Below are 27999 nucleotides of genomic sequence, written 5' to 3'. Positions count from 1 at the left end.
ATTTAATTATAGCTTCAGAGAAGACTTAAAATTCCATTTTCCCTCAGGGAAAAAAATACCTATAACTGGAGTTTATGAAAAATTATGAGTTGTAGCTAATCCTGGGTAATAAATTGGATTTTTGAAATCTGTGTGATTTTTAACACATTAGGCTTTTCTTTTTTTTTTTTTTTTTTTTTTTTTTTTTTCACATTAGGCTTTTCATCAGGAAGGCGATGCTTATGGGAAATGCCTGTGGAATAATCGAGCGGCAATTTCACTGCCACACTGTTAAGACAAATATAATTGAGAAGATCATCTATGGAACCTGCTGGATTGTGAAATTTGCTTTCCGAAAAGGAAATACCATAATAGTCAGAGGACAAGTGGCAATTCCTCGTGACTTCTCATTCCCCTGAACCTGGGGTGATGATTTCCCCCTCCCCAACTCAATTCCCATCTTCCATTTAGCAATGTAAGAAATCTGGTTGAATTGTATTAAAAAGCCTAACTGACTTATTTTTTGCATCATTTAACCAACACTAACACTACTTCATCCCTTCTACAAGAACATGTACAGACACACACACTCACACACTCAGTCTCATTCTCTCACTCCTATGAGTACAGTGTTCCATTGGTCTGAAATCAAGACACACATAGCAAATTGTATTTGTCTAAGCAATTATTTTATGAAAAATAAATTCCACCCACAACAATTCCAAGGACCTTAAAGGAGAGAATATCACAGCATTTTTTAAAAATTGCTTTTCTAAATGGAGGACTTTTTTCAAGATAAAAATCCCCAGCCAATATTCTTTTTTTTCCCAATATTCTTTTTCTTTATCAAACTTTCTCCCTCTCTGTTATCTCATGGTTTACCCCAATCCACCTCATTCTTCAACGCTATTTGTTAAGTTACATCATTTTCTATGATTATAAAAAAAGTTTAAAAATTTTTAAAGGACAGCCCAAATGGCTATTCTTTGTAGGAATATTAGGAAGACCTGACGGTATGTTGTAGGTCACTTGGCCACCCAGCACCTGAGAGGTTTGAACCAGCATATGCGTAGTAATAGCCTGGAGCAGATAACACAAAACTTGAAAGAAAAAAGTGGTCATCAGCTTACATATATTTTTTAAAACGTGGGGACTACCTGGTCAACTGGGATCTCAACTTGAGTGTCTTCATCTTCTTGGACTTCTGCTGCTCCCCGTGTCTCAGACCTCTCTGCTCCGGCTTTGAAAACGCCTTCATCTATTATTGGAGACAAATGCACAGTGAAAATAAAAATCCAATTGTGACATCATGTGGCTGAATGTTGAAACTGCACAGGGTTTTTGTAGCTCTTCCCCTCCACCTTCTGCATTTTCACAGGGAAGAGGGTCAGTGATGAAGACAAGGCTGACCCAGCAAGGCAGAGCTGTGTCCCAGACTCCTTCTCACCCCCTGGCTGCTGATCTAATAACACAACCCTGCAAAGTATTTACATAGGAAGGACCTCACACCTGTTATCTACTCCCCACTCCTTTCCACAAAGCTGCGATGAGGCTTGGTGTCTGAAAATACTAGTTTTAGAGTACACTGAATATAGTGTGTTGGAATAATTCTCTTAAAATATTGTTCTAAAAAATACTGTTTTTCCCTGCCACAGAATCACAGAGTTGACTCCAGGTCTCACACAAATCAATCTTCTATTTTGCAGATTTCCACAGGATTTCACAGCCTAGGTCTCAAAAGCCTTAACCGTAAAATGTAATCTAAATGTCTAAGGCTTTAGGTTAAGCTCCCATGACTTGTTTTCCCACAGAAAGCATGGACCACTGTTTTCCTGTTTCCCCTCAGTCTTTTCTCCTCCAGGCCAAGTCATCAAAGAATCACAGAATCGTTTGTCATTCTATCTGTGCGCCCCAAAATAGGTGTGATGCTTCAGTCCTCCTCCCAGATCTTTCCTGCGTGCAATTTTCAAGGATCTCCAGGGATGGAAATTTCACCTCCTTCTCTAGAAATTTATTAGACTACCCCTGTAGTCTAGAAAATATGGGTTCATCTCTTATCTTAAAACCTCTTCTATTTCTCCAATGGAAGCTCGTTTCCCAGAACACAATTTTCTGACACGTGTCATGGTTGAGTTATAAAGTCACTCGTTATTTATGACAAAATTAAAAACATACTTTTACATTTGTGGAGGACCAATTATATGCAAGGCACCAGGTGAGTCCATTTGGCCACCTAAGATATAAATGAGATGTAGGCTGTTCACTCCGGTTGCTTACAGACCAATGAGTGTATGTTCAGAGACGTATATACACCCCAGTAAGGTGCCCTGGTGGATGTGCTAGAACAGGGTAAGCAGATCACTACGGGCACTTAGAAGATAGAACCAGGTGAAAAGGGGAGGTAAGGAGGGAGGAAATGTACCCAAACTCAAGCCCTTCTTGTTTCTCCTAGAGAAACCATTCTACTTTTTAATTACTTTTTTTGGAACTTGACTGGATATTGGCTTCTCTACTCTCCTTTTTAAAACCCAGGGACTACAAAGCTGCCCTCAAAGCTGATTAATTCACGTGGATTAACTCCTTTTGAGGATTATCTAAAGCAATCATTTAATCCCAGAGTGGTTCTTCCTATCATCCAACCAAGTCTTTTCTCCCAATGATCCCTTCCTTCCATCAGCTCTTGTATGCTTCAGCAATCCAGAGTAATTTTTCATTCATTAGAGTTTTCTCAGTTAAATATCCTCTAGGTGTAGGAGAACTGAAAATATGCATATACACAGGAATCCCTACAAATAATCATCACCAAATGATGACGTCAGCATTGGCAACTATTTTGGGTTATCAACAGCACTAATCCTCCCCAAAGACTTGGCTCACACAGCATATCCAAGGATTATGTCCTAACTTGGTCTTGTCTTATACTGACATGAACCTAAAATGAAAACTCAGCTAAAACCTCCACCACATCAGAAAGAAATAATATAGAAAGTGAAATAGGGAATGCGCTGATGTCTTCATGGAGGCAAGAGTAAATGCACAGTTTTGGTTACACACTCAGTAAAGCCATCCTTGACCCAACAAGAGTGTAAGGCAGGCCACTTGAAGGACTAGGAAAAGAGCTTACAACTACTGTGTCATAAAGGAGGAAAAGCGAAAGGGAGTAATCAAGTCTACAAAACGGGGAGTCAACAGAGACACAGTAAGCTCTCAGTCTCGCCAGCAAACTGGAACGTAGAACCCAAGGAAACAACGGCAGAAAGAATGCAAAGAAATTCTGACTTATTCACATGTGGAGTTCATAACCGTGAGAATGCGCAGGGGCAGATTTCAAACGTAGGCTACACAATTTATCAAAGGTTATCTTCAGTGTGTTTTTTTTTTAAGGTTTATTTATTTATTTATTCATGAGAGACACAGACTGAGAGACAGAGGCAGAGACACAGGCAGAGGGAGAAGCAGGCTCCTCGCAGGGAGCCTGATGTGGGACTCGATCCCGCATCCTGGGATCAGACCTGAACCAAAGGCAGGTGCCCAACCACTGAGCCACCCAGGCATCCCTCCAGTATGGTTTTATTTTTTATTTTTTTAAAGATTTTATTTATTTATGACACACACACACACGCAGAGAGAGAGAGAGGCAGAGACATAGGCAGAGGGAGAAGCAGGCTCCATGCAGGGAGCCTGATGTGGGACTCGATCCCAGGTCTCCAGGATCACACCCTGGGCCGAAGGCGGCACTAAACCGCTGGGCCACCAGGGTTGCCCTCCATTATGGTTTTAAGTGGAAAATTAGACATGTTTGGCATTCATTGCTACCTTCCAGATTACCTCAGAAGACAATAATCATACCCATCCCCAAAATGTCCCTTGAGTCAGCCTTCAGAGAAAGATGCAGCACTCTAGTTATGACATGAGTAACATGACTTTTTAGGATGACATTTTTGCATCCAAGCATTGTGCTTGCTTTCAAAGACACTACCAAGAGAAACCTACAGATACGAGAGAAATATATTCTTAAATACATCCAGCAAAATGCTTAACTGTATCCAACCAGAGCCACGAATGACTTGTAGATGCATTTTAGGATAAACATTTCACAGGAAAAGAAAAATAAAATCAGTGACAAATAAAATAAAATGGAAAGGGTACTGGAATAGAAAATGGCAGCCATAGAATATAAAAGGCAAAGGGACAAATCAACAAAACTCAATGTTGTGTACAGTGACACAGAGAAATGAAAGATAAAGGTGTCTGCCTCCGGGATGGGTGCAGGGTCTTGTTTATCAGTGAACCGATGTGTAAGCCCTCTCCTTCAGCAGCACAGAGAAAGAAGGGAAGGTCAGAAGGGAATTCACAGGAATAAATAGTAGTGAAAAAAAAAGCAGCTAGGAAATTACTCTGTGATGGGAGAAAGCCTACTAGGATTTTTAATATTTACATACATGTCATATATATAAAATTAAAAATAGAGAAATATGAATTTCTAGAGAAAAATATTTTTACACAGCATGTACTGATTCCACGTTATTTATATAATACTTACACATTTTAGAAAACTTGGAAAATGAAGAGAATAAACATCTTTCTAACTCCATGACCAAGAGATAATCACTATTAATTTGACAATGGACCGGAACAGCTCATCTTTGATATCACATGGGCATCTCAACCTTGACATGGTCAAAACAGAACTCTGGTCCCCCTCCCTGCCCCCAGCAACTGCTCATCATCTCTATTCCCTACCCCAGGAAATGGCAGCACCTCTCAATCCTCAAATCTAGGGATTATTTTCACTTCCATCCAGCTCTCACTCCCTGTATCCATCCCATTGTTGTCTTGTCAATTCAATTTCCTTTTAACTATACCCCAGATCTGTGAATATTATTTCCATCTCCACTATCAACTCAGTCTAATCACCATTATCCACAGGACGGGCTTTCGCAAAGCTTACACATCGTCTCTCTTCTTCACTCTTGCTATCCTGCAATTCATCCTCCACAAAATAGCCAAGTGATCTCAATAAAGGAGAAAACCTATTTAGAAACTTTCTGATGTTTTTCTATCATTCATGGAACCCAAGTTCTCTACCATGGCTTACAAGGGTGTGACCAGGCACTTACCCTCCCTTGGCGCACACTTCATACCATTTTCCCTTTGCCCATTAAACTCTAGCTACATTCTGTTTCTCCAACAGAAAACTCATTCCTGCCTTTGTACTTCTTATTCCCTCGGCCTGGAGTATTCTCTCCCCTTTTTTCACATGACTGGCTGCTCCTTGCCATTCAGTTCTCAGAAACCCTCCTCCTTCCTCTTCCACTAACCAGCCACCCAGTCATTCATTGCTGCTCTTACTCCTCTGCCTAGCATTTATTAGCAGCTGGCACTTTCCCTGTTTATTTGGTGTTTTAGTGTTTGTCAGTCTCCACCAACCCATTAGCTCCAAGAGAACAGGTAGCTTGCCCATACTGTGCGTGGCTGATCCCCAGTACGTAATAGAGTTCAGCACATAGGTATTCAAAAGGTGTTGTTGAGAAAATGAAGAGCAGACAACTCAAAAACATTTGCTGCCCTGAGATAAAATGTAAGGAGCATACAATTTAAAAGCCACTAGTCCAGTCCATTAATTCTTCATGCTGTTAGAGGATTTATGCCCCATCTGGCCATATGTGGCAATACTGCATCTGGATAAGGAGGGGGAGACAGGGGTTGAGGAGAAAGAAGGCTGGAGTACAACCTACACAGGGCTCAACTCTGTATGCTATGCGCAGTAGCTAAAGTAACAGCCTCCCAAAGATGTCCATGTCCTAATCCTCAGCAACCATGAATAAGTCACATTGCAGGGCAGAGGTGAATTCAGGTTGAAGATGGAATTACCATTGCTAATCAGCTGACCATGAGATGGGGAGATTATCCTGGATTATTCTCGAGGACCCACTGTAATCAGGTAAGTCCTCATAAATAAATGAGAGAGGCAGGAGAAGCAGGGTCACATTGGTAACAGTGTCAGAGAGACTTGACTGGTCATTGCTAGCTTTGCAGATGGAGGGAATCATAAGCCAGGGAAATGTAGACAATTTCTGAAAACCAAAGAAGGCAAGGATACAAATTGCCCCCCTTCAAGACTCAAGAAGGAACAGAGCCCTGCCAACACTCCGGTTATAAGCCAGTGAGGACCATTTTGGAATTCTGACCTCCAGGACTGTAACATAATGAATTTGTTTGTTGTTTCAAGCTGCCCAGTTTGTAGTAAGTTGTTACCGCAGCAAGAGGAAACTAATATATCACGCGTCTAAAAATCATGGTCTAGAGAAAACATCAGGGCAGTAGCCATGGCAAACCCGATTTCTGACTCCTGTAGGTATTTCCTGGATGGGGGCCGCAGCCTCAGGCACCATCTGCTCCTCCTGCCTTTCAGGCAATGGTCAGAGAAACCCTTTCAAGTCCACTGGCTTTGGTTTTCCTCCTCTATTATTACTTCTTTTCACTTTGCCCCCCTCAGACACCGACTCATCTGCCAGCAGGAAAGGGATTCCATTTTTTTTGACATCTTCCCTACCCTGAAACTTTTGTAATAAGAGCCATTTGCTAACAAACTAAAGAACAGGGATAAATTTGATACACAATACTGCTCTCATTCAATTACTATACTAAGGATCAAGTTCAATGCTTGGATGCACATATGCCCATATGCAGCTCTAATCTTTCTTGTCTGACTTGTGAATAGACATTTTAGTGTATATTACGCCATAAAGCAATAGCAAACATGCTAGTAAAAATAAAAATGCTCCTCAATTATTTTTCACTTATCCCTTATGAATTTTATTGCCTAAAAAATGAAAGCAGAGCTGCTGAGGTAGAGCAGTCACAGCATTACCGTGGAGTTCATCATAAATAGGAATGCTCCCCCCGACCTGCAGAAAGGGAAAGCAGACGCTCATGCTTGTGTAGCCTCTGCAGCTGGAGCAACAGAAATGGAAGGACTTACTGGTCTCAGAGCATCCTTAGTCAGGTTAGTAATGTCACAGGACTCAGACATTCTCGAGTAAGAGAAGTTACCAAGTAATGAATGATAGGCACATGGAGTCAGTGATCATTAGTATTAAAGCATACTTCCTTGCCAAGAATTATTTAAAAATCATTTTTAAGTAGTACTGTAAGCCATATTTTGATGTCCTCAATGTTTGAAATCAATGTATCAGGAAAAAGAAAAAGAAAAATAAGAGCATAATGTCCAGTTCTGAGTACTCTCTGGAAATATTAGGTATCTATTAAGTGGAAGCTCTACATATAAGTAAGAAAAGTTTAATGTGACTATAAACGTTTTACTATGATTTACTACTGAGACTGCCTCATAAAGAAATGTTAAATTAGAAACAAGACATTAATTTTAAAAGGTATCTCATTAAACCCAGTAGAGAAAAAAATGTAGGGAAACAAGGAGTTTATAGCCTTCAGTGTATAAAATAATATTCGAAGAAGAAAAAAATACATAGGCCTATTTACAAGAAAAGCTACACACTTTGTATGTGTCACATTAGTTACCAGAGACAGAATTAAGATTAAAATTGGTAAGAAGGTGACATAAAAAATTATTTTCATTAGCTAATGTTAATGGGAATACATTCACATGTGAAATATATTCAATGTCTAATACATAACTCTTCATCGATAGATTACTGTCATCATATCTTATTGAACTTTAAAGAAAGCACTTACAGAAAGCTGGCCCAGGATGAGGCAGTCCCCTCAAGTTGAGCAAGCAATGAGGCAGAGTGGAAGAATGGAGCCACATGTTAATGCTTCCTTATGAGAGGATACTGGTCGACCCTCCCCTGATCCTTGTTACAGCTTATACTTATAATATCCTCCTCATTCCACTCCTCTGCATCAAAGTATATTATTGTTAGGAAGAATCAAAGCACATGACAGTGAATGTTCTGAGCATGTCTGAGGTAGTACAGAAATAGAACCCAAATGTTTTTTAATCACTAATCTCCTCCATGTGTTTCTTTTTTTTTTTTTTTTTTTTTATTTATTTTTTTTTAATTTATGATGGTCACAGAGAGAGAGAGAGAGAGAGGCAGAGACATAGGCAGAGGGAGAAGCAGGCTCCATGCACCGGGAGCCTGACGTGGGATTCGATCCCGGGTCTCCAGGATCGCGCCCTGGGCCAAAGGCAGGCGCTAAACCGCTGCGCCACCCAGGGATCCCTCCTCCATGTGTTTCATTATGTCCCATAAACCCAAATGGAAACTCTTCACGGAAACAAGAATAACACAAGTGATATTTTTCTTTGGCAATTTAGAATACTACATGAAAACAACTTTATCCATATGCTTATATAGGCTGAGTTTTGTCTGCCGCAGTTTAAAATATGTGGTGGCTTCTTTCTATTCCCTGACTCCCACTCCAGAGTATTAAATATCACCCGTTACACAACTGATGTTTAAATCTGACTGTGTACTCTGCATAGACTCGATCTTAACTGTCACGGTTATACAATAAAATTTTGCAAGAGTAGACAGGACTTAAAAGTAGGATGATTATCGTTTATTTCCCCAGATTGTATGCAATTTTGTTCTTAGCCCTGCATTTCTTTTTAAATATTTTTTAGATACAAGTGTTTTAGATTTTCATCAAAATCAGAAATATTCAAAGGACAAAGAATGAAGCACACATATACAATATGTAGAATTCATGACTCTTAGCCATGGTATACACTATGAAGATTTTGGTATAATTTCTAAAGTCTGTATCAGGTACACAGGACTAAGAATAATGAAGTACCTCTGAATACCTAAGCCAACAAGGATATATGGCTTTACTTTTTCATTTCCAATTTTGTTACCTTATAAAAATTCCACTGCAAATTAGGTTTAGTTTATCAGGATAATTGAATTGTTCCTCTTTATACCCCAGTGACTTGGAGTTACTTAATAAGCAGCCTAAAATTCTCAGTTCCTGTTCTTAATTCTGGCTCGTCCAACCACCTTCAAATGATCTTGTGTATTCCTTGTGGTCTGTAAAAGAGCCGGCCATCCTCAAACTAGTTCTCTACTCGAGAAATTTCATTGTGGAAACAGAGTACTTGCACATAACAGAAATACATGATCTATTAAATTCCTTAACTTTGTGTTCATTCATTCATTCATTCATTCATTCATTATGTCAACGTTTACTAAGCCTTTCCCAGCTCAGGGGTGTGCTGGGTACCAGCGGTAAAAAGATGAACAAGGCGCTGGCCTCAAGATGCTCTCTGTCTGCTGGGGAATCTACGGGGAAAATCAATGGCCAGAGTAAGTGTAGCAAGTGCTACACAGGCTGTCTGTCTGGGGGTGGGGGACTGCCCTGGAAGACGGCTGCCTGAATGGAAAGGGGTGTGTGCAGAGAAAGAGATATGGAAGGTCCTCCACAAGGCCATGTGGCACAGGGTGAGAAGCCTTGCTGAGACTACAGAAACAAAAGTCTGGAATGTGGGTCAGACAGACACAACAAGATGCTGGTAGCCCTGAGATGCTATGGGAACCAATGTATGGAAGGATGGGTCCCGAGGTACCAAGCCCAGAGCACATAGCATCTGTTGTGATCATGGGACAGGCACTGCTCAGTGGGGTTGTGGCCTGCACTAGACTTACAGGTCTGACATGAAGGCAGTGGCAGCAGGATGGGCGGAGTGGAACACCAGGGACACAGAGCTGTCCTGGCTCCGGGACAGCTTGGATATGGAAGGGCAGAGTTCGTGAAAGAGCCACAAGCGACGCTAAGTTTTAGGGCCTGGGTGTCCACGTGGATAGTAGACTTATTTACCAAAATGAGGGACAGAAGACAATGGGGCTGGATGGTAGGAAGGAGATGATGAGATCTGAATTGGATGTACTGGTCAGAACCCACATTGAGCATCTCAGTGGACCTGTCAGGTAAATGGTTGGCAATACAAATCTGTTAATGAGGATAAAGTTCTAGGATGAGGATATAGGTTTGGGGAGTATCTGAATGCAGCTGACAAATAAAGTCTTAGGTCTGGAAAATAACTTGCAATGAGAATAGATGACCGGGAACAAAATTCTAGGAAGCAATGTTTAAGGGATGGGTAGAAGAGGAATGCATACAGATTGAAAACAATGTACTGGTATGTATGTATGTATAAATGAATGAATGAATGAATGAATGAATGAATGAATGAATGAATAAATAGTGTCCTCCAGTTTGGCATCCCAATGATCTGGTCAATGAGGTGAGAGCAGTATCAGTAGAGCACGAAGATCAGATTACACTGGGGTGTGGTGTGAAATAGTGGTGAGGAAGTGAAGACAGGAGTGTGGACCATTCTTCCAAGATGATTCACTGGGATGTAGAGATGACTTGTAAAGCTGAATTCAGAGGCCCAAGGCCATGAGGAGGGGAGGGCTGAATGGGGCGTCAAATCCCATCTCTTCTGACTCTCGGCTTTCAGTGAATTTGTCACAGATGTCAGCACCATAAAGCTGTAGCAAAACCTATATCCCCAGTGCATGAGCCTGTCTAATGAAATCCAAGCTTTTTTGCAAACAGTTCCCATCCACGTGTGGCCAAGTTAAACCAAAGCAGACCATCTTCATCTTGATGACACAAAGGTAACTAGAACTGTATGCCATGAAAATACCAATCATTCTTTCTACTCATTTACTGGAGTTTGAACCTCAGCTAAAATGCATAAATGAATTACAACGTGGTAATCTGTTTGCAGGGAGTTGGGGCAGAGGCATCAGGGAGGCACCCATCCCAGGAAACCAGGCACCTTCATCTTGCATGCCTAATTAGTATGGTCATTAACAGTCCTCCCAGACAGAGAAATAAAAGACTCCTTAGCTCCAGAAAACTGAGAATTCATGCAAGAATCTCAAAATCCAAAGACTGAAGAAAAACCAGGGTTTAAAATTTTCAAGATCTATCTGGAGTCAATAAAACTTGAGATGGAAGACTGAAATACTTCTCTAAATATTTGTTTCCAAATCACATACATGGCATATGCTTAGGGGATTAAGTATCTAGCTTAAACCTGAAAATAAAAAAAGAGTAACTGTTTTCAAAAGTTAGTTATTAATCCCAATTATTACTAAATTACTCCTTTGAGAATCTAAGACTCCAATGTTTGCTTTCAACCACCAGCAATGGTATACTTTAAAATAATATGATCAGCAATGCCAATACTGCTGGAAGGATAAAGCAAGAATCACCACTTTAAAACAAGTCTAGGGACGCCTGGGTGGCTCAGCTGTTAAGAGTTTGCCTTCAGCCCAGGGAGTGATCCTGGAGTCCCCGGATCGTGTCCCACATCGGGCTCCCTACATGGGGCCTGCTTCTCCCTCTACCTGTGTCTCTGCCTCTCTCTGTGTGTGTCTCTCTTGAATAAATAGATAAAATCTTTAAAAAAAAAAAAAAAAAAACAAGTCTAATCCTGAGACCGGTGCTAGAGGTTCTGTGAACTGCGGTCCTTGCTCAGGGTAAAGGGACACACAGGGCAAGTGTGCAAATCGGCCCAAACCAGTCATTCTGAATAAAGGGATCAGATAATCTTTTATCTAAGCTATTTGGTGCAAGGTAATATGACTGAATTGTTCATTAAATCTGAGTGAGAGCATTTCTATTTCACCATTTCAGCATTTTACAGATAGCATGCTTCTATTTGCTTTAGACAATCAAAGCAAGATCTCTTGAGCTCTTAGCATTGTAGGTGTTTATATCCGCTCCACAGTAATTTCTGGAGAAGATGATAAATTTTTTGTCAGAATTGATGCCCTGCTAAAGATATAACTTAGCTTTGGTTGGTGGTTAAATAGGAAGGTTACAATATACTCAATTCAGCATATCACTATAAACTCTGTAAGAGCTCCTCTCAATAAATAATAGACCAAAAAAATTGTGCGTAAGATACTTTTCTCTGCAATATCTTATCACATTCCGAATTTTATTTAAACAGCCTGAGATAAATCCACTAAGTGAGTCTACAGAGTCCCATCATTAAGATGGCTATATAATCCCAAATATGCCCTCATATCAGCAATTAAATTCAGAAATAAAGTGACTATATATTGACTTAGTACAGAATTTGAGAGAATCAAGGAAACATAAAAAGTCAAACCATCAATGGGAAAAGTGATCCCAGTAGCTTCAGTTAATGATGGGAAATATGCAGATTAGCTTCAAAATCGTACTATTTATTACGAAACTATCAAGAAAGAAAACAGATCAAAACAAATCAGTCCACATTTTGCTCACTTACACTTAACGTTGCTTCAACAACATATATTGACCAAGTATCCACCAAATTCTCTTTTATGTAGTGTTGAGACTTACAAAATTAGTCTGTATTATACAAAAATCTATGGATGCTGGACTTTTGCAAAGATAGAAAACATTCACCTCTAACATTTTTGCCTGTAATTGAAGTTCATCATCTAATAGTTTCCTTCCAAAAGAAATAATCCTAAAAAAAAAAAAAAAGGAATAATCCTGACTCTAAAACTCAGGGAAGGTATTTTTCAAATACTCTTGCTTCTTTCTTAACTGATAATTGAGAAATACTAATAATCTAACTTATGGGTTTTCTGTTTTGGGTTTTTTTTTTTTTTTTCCCTCTGGGGCGGGGGGGGAGAGAACATGGGGGTAGGGGCAGAAAGAGAAAGATCTTAAGCAGACTCTAGCCCAGCGTGGAGCCCAACACAGAGCTTGAATTCACAACCCTGAGATAAGACCTGAGCCAAAATCAAGAGTCAGACGCTTAACTGACTGAGCCACTCAGCTGCACCCTAATAATCTACTTCTTTTAATCTTGGGGAAGGGGAAACAGAAACAAAGTAATCTTTCATTAACCTATCATTTTTAAGTGTTTCCATTGCATTAAGTGGATAACAATTAACTTTCTCTTGGTTATTATAATGTTTTCATATACTTGCAATCAAGATAAAACACAAAGATTGGTAAACCCAAAAAATATCTATTTTAGAAGAGGATGGAAATGCTTATTATCTGGTCAGGAAGCATTTTTTTTTCTTCAGCATTTACCTAGAGCAAGGTGTAAATTAATAATAAAAGTGACAATATTGATAATGATGATGATTAGCTAATAGTTCCTGGATGCTTATTATGACAAGCACTGTTCTAAGCACATTACATGTAAGATTCATTTGATGCCCAAAACAACTTTATGAAGTCATTGCTGACACTCCTGCATTTTACATAAAGAAAACAAAAGTACTCTAAAGTTCACAGACACATGGTAGCGGCAAGATTCAGATACAGTGATTGAAACTAGATGGCGTGACCATGCTTTTAATGCAGGCTTTCTGATGTGCCAGTCATGACCCATGAGTGGATTGCGACCTCAGTTTAATGGGTTGCAAGTAGTGTTTTTAAAGTAAAATAGAAGAAAATAGAAAATGGATCATGACACCAGGGTCAGCTTCATGAGGCATGGGAAGCAAACTTTTGCACACCACCCCGCCATCCCGCCCCTCACTAAGAAGAACGCTCCACTTGGCTTAATGCTCTGCTGTCACCATCTTGAAATTCTTAATAATTTTATCTTTGAACCTGTGTTCTGTAAGTGAAATCCAGTGAGACAATGCCCTCCCCGTAACAAGCACAGAGTTCCGCCACGACGCTAGGGGGTCTGTTGAGACTCAGAGTGAGTACAAGGTAAGCCTGTGATGTCTGCATCCGAGCAGGGGGTGGTGGGGTCACGGACAGCCCCTCAAGGCCACACGTGCCATTAAAACCAGAACTTGCTTCCAAGGAAGAAAGAATCCGTTGGCATGCTAGGAAATAAGATAGACCAGGGGTAATCCTGGCTCGCTCTCTCTTATTTGTGTGACTTCCCTGGAGAAGTCAAGCGCTTCTGCTGGCAACAGTGGCATGGAAGGGAACAGGAGGTAACCCTTGGCTTGCTTCCTCACTCACCAGCACGCCCTGGGTAAGGAGTCCAGGTAGAATGTGTGCATATTAAGAAGCGCAGCGAATAGCATGCACTTGTCTGATAAGAGCAGAACGCATACACAGGTATGAGCCAAGAAATATAAACTGTGTGATTGTGATTGCACACGTGAGTTGAATGCTCTTCCGCTGCCAATGTAAAACTGGCATTGCACAATATAAAGATAAATGGCAAAGTTCATGTTGGTGAAAATTTTTAATTTAATTCTTCTTTATTTAGAGTGGCAGTAAAAGCAAATGAAAAACACCATCGAGAAAGAGAAAGACCACAGAAGCAAGGGAAAAGTATATGTATAAGGATCTTTAACAGCACTTTTCTCCTGCTTTTTGAACAAAAGGTGCCACGTCCTTGTTGTGCACTGGACCCTGCAAATTATACAGGCAGCCTTATGCAGTACACATAGTAACTACTGCTCCACACATCTTCTATTGCACGAGACAAATATATATAAACACGTGTGCATGTCCTGGCTAGTGTTGTACATTTTTTTCATTCTGTGGGTCACAGAACATTTCAAAAGCCCTTCACTACACTGGAGAAAATGAGAGGCATAAAAATCCTCTCTCCTTGCCACCCCAAAAGATAATCCACTTAATCAGGTCAACACGGTTTCTTGCATTCCTGCTTGCATTCCTGCATTAGGTTCTAAACTCCTCAGAGAATGCCCAATCTCTACAGACCACCATGGCTTGGCCCAGCTTGCACTTTCCAACGACACATCCAACAGCTCTGTCACTAGGCCCTTCACCCCTTCTCACCCAGAAGAACCACAGCTCTGGGCTGTCCGTCCTCACCTCCCCTGACACCCTTCAAGCAGGCCCTCGCCTCCTTAGCTCTGCACCTCCACTCACGCCATCTCTGAATGCCCACACTGCCTGTTCAGGCTTCCCTTCTGGCTGTGACTCAAGGACTCCCTCCCCCAGAAGTCATCTTTCATCTCTCTGAACTTTATACTTTCACTCTGGCCCCTAACAGCATCATGTGATAGACAATTAGACACTGTCACACAGAGGATATGGGATTGTTTCAAATTCACTTCATGTCTTCCAAAGCCCCTGACACACCACATGGTTAGGCTACACACAGCACCCAGTGGAGAGTGAGGACTGGGAAAAGGCACCTGGCTTTGCTGAAGGCAGAGCACAATCCTCATGAAAACCCTGTGAAGTAGGTGCTTATGTCCTACTTCATGGATAAGGAACCTGAGGTTTAAATAACTTGCCCAAGGTTGCACAGAGCCAGGCGCAGGGTGCAAGCGTCTCCAACCGTGGGGCCTTTTTTTTTTTTTTTTAGGATTTTATTTATTTATTCATGAGAGACACAGAGAGAGAGGCAGAGACAGAAACAGAGGGAGAAGCAAGCTCCATTCAGGAAGCCCGATGTGGGACTCGATCCCAGGACTCTGGGATCACTCCCTGAGCTGAAGGCAGGCGCTCAACCACTGAGCCACCCAGGCATCCCAACCACCGTGCCTTTTAAATGATACCCACCATAGAAGCAGCACCCCACCAGGAAGGTCAGCAACTCCAGCTTACACCTACTGGACTAAACCTGAACAAATGTTGGAGGAGTCACGAAGAAGAGCTCTTTTACTTTTGAAGTTCCAGGCTGCCTCCTAAGTTATGGGGAAGGAGAAGTAAATTTGAAAGTTAAGAATGGAGGTAGCAGGCCCAGATGGGGAAGAAAAGGAGGCACACAGGGGAAGGGGAAAGTTGAGTGGTTTAGAGTTCATTTTGGGAAAACCAATGAGAAAGAGAATACTCTTGAGAATAAACCAAAACTGTAGGAAAGTGTAAGAAATGAAACTCTGTGGGAATAACAGGGAACAGTGAGGTATCAATTTAAAAATGTTGGCCGGGCACCTGGGTGGCTCAGTTGATGAAGCATCTGACTGTCGATCTCAGCTCAGGCCTTGATCTCACTCAGGGTTGTGAGTTCAAGCCCCATGTTGGGCTCCATGCTGGGCATGGAGCCTGAAAAGTAAAAATAAAATAAATTTTAAAAATTAAAAAAAAAATATTGGCAACTCAGGCATAGAACTTAAACTATGAGAGCTTGAGTCTGGTATGTGCCCGGGTGGTGATTTGGAGAAAGTTAGTTTTGTCTGCTTTTGGCTTCGTGGACAGATAGCTGGAGACTCTATCTGTGAGCTTTTCTTTAAAAATCTTAACCTTGAGGCGCTTGGGAAGCTCAGTCGGTTAAGCATCTGCCTTTTGGCTCAGGTCATGATCTCGGGGTCCTGGGATGGAGTCCCTGCTCAGCCGGGATTCTGCTTCTCCCTCTGTCTCTGCCCCTCTCCTTGCCGCTCCCTGCTTGCTCTCTCTCTCTCTCTCTCAAATAAATAAATAAAATCTTACAAAAAAAAAAAAAATTAACCTAGGGCAGCCCGGGTGGCTCAGCAGTTTAGCGCCGTCTTCAGTCCAGGACATGATCCTGGAGACGCCGGATCAAGTCCCACGTCAGGCTCCCTGCATGGAGCCTGCTTCTTCCTCTGCCTGTGTCTCTGCCTCTCTCTCTCTCTCTCTCTGTCTCTCATGAATAAATAAATAAAATCTTTTAAAAAATAAAAACTTAACCTATTATTGAATCCTTTAGCCATCTTTCAGGATAATTCTTCTACCACATGAAGTAAAACTATATATATTCCTGATTTAGAGTTTAACTGTTGGAACCCTTCCATCAAAGATGTAATTGCCAAAATAATCATGGGGTTTAATACCTGATTGTATCAGAAATGCTGGTGATGATGAAAATGTTAATGTAGGATGTGGGCGTAACAGGTACTGAATCTCGTGTGAGAACATGACAATTTCCTTCTTAGCTCCAAAGTGAGAAGCAAGAGTATTTTATTTATTTCAGAGTAAAGAAACTCTGAAAAACCATCAGTTTTCCTTAAAAGTTCCCAAGAATATATATATTCTTTTTCACTGAGAGGAGAGTTAAGAATAAGGCAGGAGAAGAAAAAAAAAAGAATAAGGCAGGAGTAATGAGTTATGCTGCAAATACACCAGTATACCCATTGGGTGGCAAAATAAAGCAGACTATGAAATAAAAACAGTCAAAATATGGAATGCCTGATTCAACAGTGAAGTCACAAAGTTCCATCACAATCAAAACTATTTTCCTTTGCAATCACATTTGCTTCTTGAAATATATTTTCCCTTCTGGGGACAAAAGCTGAATTTTCATGGAAAAAAAAAGGTAATGAGGAAAGTGTATTTTTTTTAAAGATTTTATTTATTTATTCATAGAGACACAGAGAGAGAGAGAGGCAGAGAGACACAGGCAGAGGGAGAAGCAAGCACCATGTAGGGAGCCTGATGTGGGACTTGATCCCAGGTCTCCAGGATCACACCCTGGGCTGCAGGTGGCACTAAACCGCTGAGCCACCCGGGCTGCTCAAGTGTATATTTTTATAGGAGTACAACGTGTGAATAAAAAATTTTTAAAAAAATCAATTTATTCTTTTTCGAAGTTAGTGGCCAAATGAATTTAGCGCTCATTCATGAATCCCATACCTATTTAAATGGAATCTGACTAACCTCTATTTAAAACTTTTGAAAAAATCTTTTAAATAAAGAGGGAACTTATAATTCCAAGTATGTCTAACCGGACTGACTTCATTTTGAATGCTATTCAGAAAAGTCTGACAGTCGAATTTTATATTTAAGTGTATCCCATGTTGTTCATAAATACAATGTAAGTGGCCCCTTTTAAAGCCAGAAGATGGACCCACACACCAGGGTTGTGCGTGGTGGTGAGGGAAGCAGGGGTGGGCCAGCCCTGGTGTGTACACGGATGGAGCAGGGCTAACGTGGTGCCCATGGACAGCACTCCACTGCCCGGCTTACACACTTGACAAAATTCATTCAGGTCGCAACAGCTTTGCCTTACCTTAGGGAAGGTTGTTGAATTGTCAGAGATGGTACATGCTGGCAAATTAATAACTAAAGAAACACCTAAAGACACTTTTACATTAAATAAACAATCTATGTAAATCTGTTGCACACCTGACATACTTCCCTGAATTTATTAACCTCCAAAAGGAAGCTATAAATCGCACTCCACAGGGATCGTGCCTACCAGGACTTTTTTTTTTTTTTTTTTTTTTTACAAATGATGTGTGTCTGAGGATTCGCAGCTATCAAGACCTGTCATCTGGGCTTGTGTAACCATCACACCGGCACTCACAAAGCAAAGCAAAACTGACAGAGAGAAAACAGTTCAGACTGCTCTTCATTTGAAAGAGTTTAAGAGTAAAAACTGTTCTTAAACTCACTGTATTGAGCTTTCCCACTAGTGGAAAATACAAGCGAGAACCGGCTTTTGTCTGATCCATCAAATGACCTTGACCCTGCCCCTGATCACCCCCTCACACAGAGCATCGGGGCAATCTGGATCGTCTGCGGATGCCCACACAGCATGCGATTCCCACCAAGCCCCTCAAGAAAGAGGAGAAAGCATGTGGGAAGGTCTCTCTCTCCCTGAGGGGCAGAGGCGGCTTGGAATCGGCATCGCCGGAGCACTGGGAGGAGCACTAGATCTGGCTTCAGTTTATAAGCCCTCCCGCCAGTCCACCCGTTCGTTCATTTGTTCACTGTCTGAGCTGTGTACCAACCACTGCAACTGTTGTGTAGCCGCTGAGGACTCCAAGGAGACAGCCCTTGCCCCCCAACATATGCAGACCACAAACCAGGTGCTCTGGAGGTCTGCTGGATATCTGCGTGGGGTACGATGGTGCACCCAAGGAGTCATCGAACACCCAAGGGGAGGGCACGGAGGAAAGGGAGATGAAACTGGTGTGAAAGAAAGGGCAGCAAGTGCAAGGCCATGCGAGTCAGAGAGCCCAGCAGTTCAGGTCCATTTGAGGAACAGCGAAGGATGCCTATGAGTGACCCACTGGAAATGGTGACAGAGAAGTCCTGCAGGGCCAGCTGAAGCGCACAGCAGAAGGAGTTTTGTAGGCCAAGTAAAAGGGCTTGGTCCTGGAAGGGGTGGCCTCCGGCAGGGTTTAAGGCAGATGAGGAACATGCTGAGGTCTGAGTTTTAGACCACTCTGGAAGCAGCCAAGAGACGAGCTGCTCTGGGGGGACAGTGGGAGGCAGGGCAGTCCCAGGTGAGGATCAGTGTGTCCACCTGGGGTGTCAGGCGATATACTCGGAGACTCTGACACTCAAGGGGAGGCAAAATGAGCAAGAGAGGCAACAAAGAAGGTGGAAAGACACAGAGAGGTAGGTGAGAAAACCAAAGAGGGCTGGCAAAGCTAGAGATTTTTTTTAAAAGAGTGATCAGAAGAGTTAAATGCTAGGCAATTTCTGCATATATTAACTCAGTGAATACTCACAGGGTTGTGATCATAACAATACTATTGTCATCTCATTTTATACTAGAGGAAATCGAGATGGAAAGCATTTGAGTGACCTGTCTGAAGTCACACAAGTGTTAAGTGACACAGGAAGCCAAGGCGCCAAGTGAGATGAAGCCGGAGGTAACCTCCCGGAGGTCAAGGGCAACGAATGCCACTGTGTTTTCACTGGAAGTTGAAAACTGAAAAAATCGTTCTGTTATGTTGACATATGACTAGTAGGTGAGCAAACAGAGATGTTGGGGGTGGAGCATTCTATCACAGAGGGCAATGACACTTGAGTCTTTACTAATCTGATCTGCTCCATTCTCCTGAGTTGAAGCACTTGGTGGGTGTGTGCCTTTGTGTGTGTGAGCACATGCACACGGGTGTGCCCACCTACATGCATGGTGTGTGGCTATGCTTGAAAACGAGAAGGTAGAAAGCAGCCAGAAGGCAAAGATCTTGTAAGCCCATCTCAAGACTAAGGATATTGTCCTAAGGATGGCAGGGAGCCTCTCATGACTACCTGATGCTCCACAATTCCCTAAGACTTGCCTCCGTCTGGTTGCGGCTATAGCTCTTCTGTGATCCTTCTGGTCACAGGGAGCACTGGCCACCCAGACCATAAAAACTAACACACCTGACTGAATGCCCTGAAGGAGGGGACCACATTCTGTTCATCTTTGTATGCTTAGCATCTAACAGGACCATGAAATCAATCAATCAATAAAAAAATAAGTGTGGGAGCACCTGGGTGGCTCAGTGGTTAAGTGTCCGACTTCGGCTCAGGTCATGATCCCGGGGTCCTAGGACTGAGTCCCACATCAGGCTCCCTGCAGGGAGCTTGCTTCTCCCTCTGCCTATGTCTTTGCCTCTGTCTCTGTGTCTCTCATTAATAAATAAAATTTTGAAAAAAAAATAAGTGTGTGGATACGTGTTTCTGGCAGGTACGTGTTTTAGAAATACTCTGGAAATACTCTGGAGCTGTGTACAAGATGACCTGGAGAGCATTGTGGGTGAAGACCTTTCTTCTAAGTCATAAACACCTTTTCTCAGGTTTTCCTCCTCTAGCTTGGGGGGTCCCTACCACACCCACATTTTTTCTAAGTGGCAGCTGAATCTATGTCCCAGTAAAAACTTGCAAATGCATCACTGCTGTGGGATGCCAGGTGCTTTTTAAAAATGTTTAAGTGGAACAAAATGTTTGTTCCATTTCAATTAGATGTACAAAGATGATCAGCTGTCAGTAATTCTCGAGTATCTGCTGTACTTGAGCTTGTTATATGTGACCAATATAGAACAGGCAAGTGGATACCAATAAATGAACAAGTTTGTGATGTGCAAATGCACGTGGTTTCACTGCATAAACATACACGCATACAAATGAGTGTGCAGAAACCCATCTATGCATGCATATTTATGTGCGTATATAGACCTGTGCACAGGAAGATGGATAAAAGTTCATGAAGAAGCCCTGCAAACTGAGCAGTGACCTGACTAGAGAGTCTGTTAACCATACTGAACCGACCAGCTGGTTCGCCTTCACAACCAGTGTGTAACACCAGCCAGTCAGATTCTTTTAACTCTTTATTTAATCAGTAAAGAACTTCCAACATTGGCAAGCCCATGATTTGCTAGTTCTATACATTATAGAAAGGGAGACTTAGGTAGGAAGTTTTGCCTATACAATCTCACACACACAGATATGTATGGGTTTTGTTTTTAAGATTTTATTTATTTATATGAGAGAGAGAGTGTGTGTGGGTGCACAAGCATGGGGACAGGCAGAGAGAGAGGGAGGAGCTGGCTCCCCAGTGAGCAGGGAGCCTACACAGGGCTCGATTCCAAGACCCTGAGATCATGACCTAAGCCGAAGGCAGCCACTTCATAGACTTCATAGACTGAGCCACCCAGGCGCCCCTGGATATGCATATCTTGAGACTATAGCTTTTGGTTAACTCTGACACGCCTTTTATTTTTTAATTTGACTACCTAATTCAACCTCAGTAAATATTCCCCCAAAAGCCTGGCAATTAATTTTCCACTTTAAAAGCGTGCACTCCTGGGGATCCCTGGGTGGCTCAACGGTTTGGAGCCTACCTTTGGCCCAGGGCGCGATCCTGGAGTCCCGGGATCGAGTCCCACATTGGGCTCCCGGCATGGAGCCTGCTTCTCCCTCTGCCTGTGTCTCTGCCTCTCTCTCTCTCTCTCTCTCTCTCTCTCTGTCATAAATAAATAAATAAATCTTAAAAAATAAAATTAAAATAAAAGCGTGCATTCCCATTAATGCCAGAGCAGTAAAAACTGCACGTTACACCAAATCATAACACAGCATGACTCCATATACTAGCACATGTCAGCAAAACATTCTCATCTAGTATTTCAACGATGCACCTATCTCCTGCTATTCCACTCCCTCTTGCTTACAGTTGTTTTTTTTTTTTAAATATTTTGTTTATTTATTTGAGAGAGAGAGAAAGAGAGAGTGTGAATGCAAGTGGGTGGGGGAGGAAAGGGGGTGGGACAAGCAGACTCCAAGCTCAGCATGGGGGTCTCTTCCCATGACCCTGAGATCACAACCTGAGCCGAAATTGAGAGTTGGACGCCCAAGGACAGAGCCACCGGGATGCCCCCTGCTTACAGTCTTAATCACAAATTAATCAACAAGTATTTATTTTTTGTCACATGTATGTTCTGCATTATATAAGGATTTTTAAACAGTTTAACACATAGTATTTGTACAGAAGTGGACATCCATTGACGGACAAGTGTTTATTGATCCCCACTCTCACCCACCATGATCCAGGCAGATATTGTACTAGCATTCAGGACACAGACACAGACAAAAGACACCCTGGCCTCAAGCAGACCATGTTCACAATAAAAAAGCTTTCTGTGTAATAGAAACCATAACGAAGGTGTGCAAATAGCTAATGGTACCCTTAAAAAAGTGATTATTTCTGATTAAGGCCCTAGTGAAGATTTCACAGAGAAACTGAAATCTCAGGTGGCTCCTGCAAGGCATCCAGCAGCCCGGTGGTGGGACCATCCCCTGGATGAGTGTAAGCTGTGAAGACAAGGACAGACCAGACCAGACCAGACTCACGAGGTACGCACAAGACACAGGCTCAGCTCTGGCAAGCAAGAAGCCACTGAAGCTTCCAGGATAGAGTCATGATCCCATCTGTGTTTCAGACAATAACTTGTGGCTATCGGGATCAGATTAAAGGGGAAGAGCTGAGAACACCTAAGCTGGGGCTGCCCGTGGGGAGGGAGAATACGACCTGGGGCGAGAGCCATGGGGGAGCAAAACTCTAGGACATGTGCTGGAAATGGACCAAACAGTGCCCTACGGGATGCAGCAAGGAAAAGGGAGAGCTGAAGGGGGACACTGAGATTTTTCACGTAGGCATTGCAGGTAGAACACATAAGGAATATGTGTCTGGAGGGGAGACACAAGGAATACTTACGATTTAGAATCTTCTAAGCTGGAAAATCCAGTGGCACCAGTGAAGGCACATAGCAGGCAGCCGGGATGCAGGACTGGTGCTCCAGGGAAACAGGGAGAGTAGAGATGCAGAACACAAGAGAGAGCCTCTGACCTCACCAGTGGATGCCACACTTCAAGACAGAGACATGGGCTGATCTTTCTTCTCAGACTGAGAAGAAATGGGAAGCCAGAAGGGAAGCCAGTGGGCAGGAATGTCGCAAAAACCAAGGGAAGAGCTTTGAGAAGATGGCAGGATACAAAACATGGCATGAGGTACTGAATTAAGCAATAAATAACATGAACACCTTTTGGAAAGCAAGCCTCTATATTCAATGCCTGTTTGTGAGTGAGTAGATCATGAAGGTTCAGGCCAACAAGGGTAAGGATGACAAGATCTTCCAGGCATGGATGCACTTCCCCTGGACTTTCAAAGCATGAGACCATAAAGAAGAGAAACAGAGCGTTGGGACATTCCAGGCAGGAATTAAAAACAAGAACAGTGCATTGGAGGACCAAGGATCACCAAGGGACCCAAGGAAAGGGACCTGTCTCCTCGGATCCTATTGAGGGGTGGTGGGAGATAGAGCTGGACCCCCTGAAGGGCCACCGAAGGGCTCTGAGAGTCCAGCAGAGACCCTGGGGACCCTCCCCAGCCACAGCTATGCCCGCAGATCTCGTCCACCAGGAGTTCCCGGCTCTGTACCCAAGCCTGACCATGACAGCCCCAAATTACTCCTGGCCACTCTCTGTCCCAGCTCCTGCCCTGACAACTGCCTGGGCAGGAAGGCAGAATGATAGACTCAGCCTGCTGCTTCTCCATCAGCACAGGCTGCAAACGACTCCGCCTCCCCAACGTGCACAGCTGACCATCCCCCGATTAACGTGGTAAACCGAAGGGGGCATGTCAAAGATGCCCAGTGGCTTACCCCTGGGAAATTCTCATTAACCTGACTGTCAGGGTGGGAAGGAAGAGATAAAAGACCCAGACTTGCTCACCACTTAAAAATTGTTCAAAGGTGGTGATTCTCACACCTGCTGATGTGATCTTAAAAGAGCCTTTCATGGCAAAAAAAACAAACAAACAAACAAGGACACTGTTCACTTTTTCTCCCCTCCTCTCCCTGCCCATCTGTGGTTCGTGCAAAAACACCCCTGTTTCAGTTCATAGGTGGAACACTGGCCAGCTTCTTAATTTCGATTAAACACACGTGGCAGCAATGTATATGGGAATCATCAGTGTCTTATAGAATGGAACCCGATGAACAGAGAGGGGTTTAGCTCTTAAATAATTAGTTGAAAGTCCGTTCTGGCTTCTTTTTGGCATCTGGAAGCCTCTTCCTACTGCAGACAGGATCAAAAGGTTACCATGAATTTGAAGACATGTCTGCACTCAGCTTGGAGGAATTTACACATTGGCTTTTTAAATGAAGGTACTTTTTATAACATTAATTGGAGATTTCGAGCAGCAGGTGGTGAGATTTCATTTTATTTTGTGAGGGAAAGTCTAACCGTTGTCAAATGGCCTGGGTAGAAGTGAATTATTTTGAGTGTTTTCTCAAACCCTCCGAAAGAAAGCTTTTACTGCCTGCCGGGTAATGGCCTTCTTTTGCCATGTAAATGTGGGATCAATCTAGTTTTAAACAGAGAGATTTTTCTAATGCGTTTCTGGTATTTTTCAAGCTGTGATCCAGCTGATAGGAGTTCTTATAAAATGTGAATTACAGGAAATTCATATTTATAAGCCTCTGCAAGTAATTTGAAAGCGCTGACTTTTAAACATCTGCTCACGAAGAATTCCATGCGCAGCCCCGCGCTCACGTTCAACCTTTCCCACGTGCGCCGCTGCCCCAGCCCAGGCTCTGGTGGGGGAGTCACGGCTCCTGCGTGGCCTTTCCCAGGGTAGGTCCCATTTCGTGGGCTTCTGGTTGCCGTCCCCGATCACAGTCCCTGGGCGAGGTGCACAGTGGCCACTGCCAGGTGTGGCAGCCCGGGCCCCCTCAAGTGCTCTGCGGTTCAGCGTTTGGCTTTTCAATTTTCCCTGGAATACTGAAAATCACAACACTGCGAAGGAGACGCGTGGTTTTTACCCCCTGCTCTCCCTGCACTGGTTTTCGATCTCGATGGTAACAAACTACCACAAATTTGGTGGCTTAAAATCATACACATTTAATGATCTCAGGGATCAGGAGGTCAGAGTCTGAAATGCGTCTCACTGAGCCAGTTGTCAGCAGCACAGCCTTCCCTCCTGGAGGCTCTGGGGAAAAACCAGTTGTCTTGACGTTTCCAGAGGCCACCTTCGTCCCAGGGTGCGTGGCCCCCTTCCATCAAGGCCAGTGAGGACCTGCCTTTGAGTTTCTCACAATGTCAACTCTTCTGCCTCCTCTCCACGTTGATAGGACTACCTTGTACCCACCTACGTCATTCAGGACCATCTCCCTGTTTTAAGGTCAGTTGATCAGCAACTTTGATTCCCCCTCACCTCGTAACCTAACACGGTCCTGGGTCCCAGGCATGAGGATGTGGCTCGTTGGGGGCGATTATTCTGCCCACTGCATTCCCATTAAATCTTTCAGGGAAAGGTTTTCAAGTCATTTTTACAGTAAATCAGCCAGTCAAATAGAAAAGCTGGTTTCCTCGCAACGCTGACATTCTGATATGATTTTTTTTTAATCCCAAACACTTATTGACCATGTCTTCAAACCACCAGTAAATGAAGGTGAATCCTAAGCATTTCTCAGTTACATTATTTTACACTTGTGTCTTCAGAACCAACCAACCAGAGAGGTGAATCCCATGTCCACATTTCCAGCCACTAATCTCTGTGGGACTGCAGGAGAAGTCAGGGGTGCTGAGCCCATACCCCACCTGTGGTCAGCTCCCAGTCACACCTTGTCCCCTCTGCGAGGCCCATGGCCTGGCCAACCTCCTATTTCTCCCCCAAACTGGGTGGCCACCTGGACCACATTCCCCTCCTCCATGAGCCAGAAAAGAATTAGCATTTCTATCCTAACCCCTAAGTCCCAAAAACAAACTGCCCTTGTGAGATTTATTTTAAAAATAGGAACACTTGAGAAATATATTTTTTTAACCTTTTATAAATTCAACAATTTTTATTAGGCACCTACTACTCTCTGTCAGACCTGGTTCTAAGCAGAAGGAATGCACAGCATTCAAAGCAGCAATCTTTGGCCTCAGGGAGCTTGGAGGGAGGAGGGACAATGGAGAGGAAGAAAAAACACAACAAACAAGAGTATGAAATCATCTAAGTGCTACGAAGTGCCTGCTGGAGGGTGCAATTTAAACAGACTATCTGTGTAGACCTCACTTAAAAAAATAACCTGAAAGCATGAAGAAAGGGAAAATATTCCAGGCAGAGGCAATGGCTGGTGCAAAGGTCCTGGGGCAGAAGCAAACAAAGAAAAAGTTACTAAGAATTTTCACTACAAAAGCTACCCCTAAGTTTCGTTTATATGCAAAAAGACTAGATCAAATCTTTTAGGAGAAAGTTCTTCTCTACAACCATCTTCATTGTTTTTAAATTGTAGGATTCTGTCTAGTTATTCTTTTCATCACCAGATACTCTACAAGGGCTGTGCTCCTTGCAGTCTGGTAGAGATCGGCATGGGGGACCCAAGAGAAATTGGAAGAAGTCACCACAGAAGGGCAAGAGTGACATGGAAACAGGGAGCTTACAAGAGACACACTTTGCCTGACCCACGATTGCCCTTCATGGAGAGGATTCCAGATGCTGAGGTGAGAACATGGAGAACAGCTCCCGTCCTGCAAAGTTTCCGTTCTGGCATCACTGTTACCTGACCTGGTGTGAGTTCTGCATCTGTTTCCCGCTTTGTCGCCTGTCTCCCTCACTAGAGCATTCCCTCACTAAGAGCAAGGAACTTGCCGACTTGCTCATCACCCCCCACACATACCACCCAAGAGGATAGCCCAGTGTTGCCTTCGGTATCATCATACATGGGTTGTTCTTTCTGAGATGCAGCCAGGGGCCTGGATGCAGAAGCAGGTCCCTGAAGAAGGGGAAAGATATCAGGCCACAAGCAATGATTCTTTCTCTGCAAAAACATGGCAATTTCTACATGCAAGAAGTTTACTTTTGTTTTTTAAAAGATTTTGTTATTTATTAGAGAGATACAGAGACAGAGCATGAACATAAGCAGGGAGAAGGGAGCCGCAGACTCTCCGCTGAGCAGGGAGCCCGAACACGGGGCTTGATCCCAGGACCCTGAGACCATGACCTGAGCCAAATGAGCCAAAGGCAGATGCTCACCCGACCAAGTCACCCAGGCACCCCAGGAAGTTTACTTTTAAAAGAACATGCACCTGCTTCCTGATACACTTCTTTCCACCCAGCTCAGACGTGGGTCTTGTTGGGGCCAGTGCCCACCTTTTGTCACTACCTAGGGAAACCTTTATCTGAGTTATTCTCTTCACTCAGATGGAAAATAGTTGAGAGGTGGAGGGAAGTTATGACAGGAGGCATTAAAAAAACAGAACTGTAATTATTTATGTGATGAAAAGGTTGTTCTCAGGATGCTGTGCAGACACACAATGTGGTGAAACTATTCCCATCACATTAATAATAATAATAAAAAGGCCTTCACCTCCCATGACAAGAAGCTGCAAATCTAAATAATTTTATCTTCTCCTCTGACTATTTCCCAGGGTGCAACAGTAGCTCTCAGGCAGAGAGAAATTATTCACTGAGAACATTAAAATACTCCTTTTCAAAAATGGCTTTGAAATAATATTTGTTATGTGACTTTGATAATTACATACGTGTATATATAAAATTATAATATATGTAATTATATACACACACGCACATATAAATTTCTTTTACTTAAATGCTCAATTTTGTTGATGGAATGGTTTAAACTTTACACAGCGATTTCATCTGCTGTAACATATACAAAAAGATATATGTCTCTGCCATGTATTACTGATGTCTGAAGCATCAGTAATATCCATGTACTCAAGCAGTGCATTAAAAAATGTATTCATATAAAATGCCATAAAATCAAAGCACTGCATCTCAATTAAGCCGGCTCAGAAAAATTTTAACTGTTCTCCCACAGTGGAATATTAACTCGTTACGTTTTCAAACACCTGAGCCGTGAAAGTTTACACGTCTGCTACATGCAGGATATTTCCTCATTGAAGTGAGCACTGTTGTCACTGCATCTCAGAACCTTG

The 27999-nt window shown here is 42.8% G+C and overlaps 1 protein-coding gene across 1 annotated transcript in view; it reads right to left on the bottom strand.

The window, feature by feature from the left end:
- Positions 1 to 27999, bottom strand: part of DCDC2 (doublecortin domain containing 2) — a 162147-nt gene that overhangs the window by 27954 nt on the left and 106194 nt on the right. Inside the window, exon 8 of the mRNA XM_072814232.1 lies at positions 1137 to 1237. Within this exon, the coding sequence (XP_072670333.1) occupies positions 1137 to 1237 (101 nt within the window). The remainder of the gene's footprint in view (positions 1 to 1136; positions 1238 to 27999) is intronic.

The sequence above is a fragment of the Canis lupus genome, chromosome 37 (genome assembly GCF_048164855.1).
Source record: "Canis lupus baileyi chromosome 37, mCanLup2.hap1, whole genome shotgun sequence".
Lineage (NCBI taxonomy): Eukaryota > Metazoa > Chordata > Mammalia > Carnivora > Canidae > Canis > Canis lupus.
The sequence above is the reverse complement of the archived record's forward strand: the minus strand, read 5'-3'. Positions and strand labels throughout refer to the sequence as shown.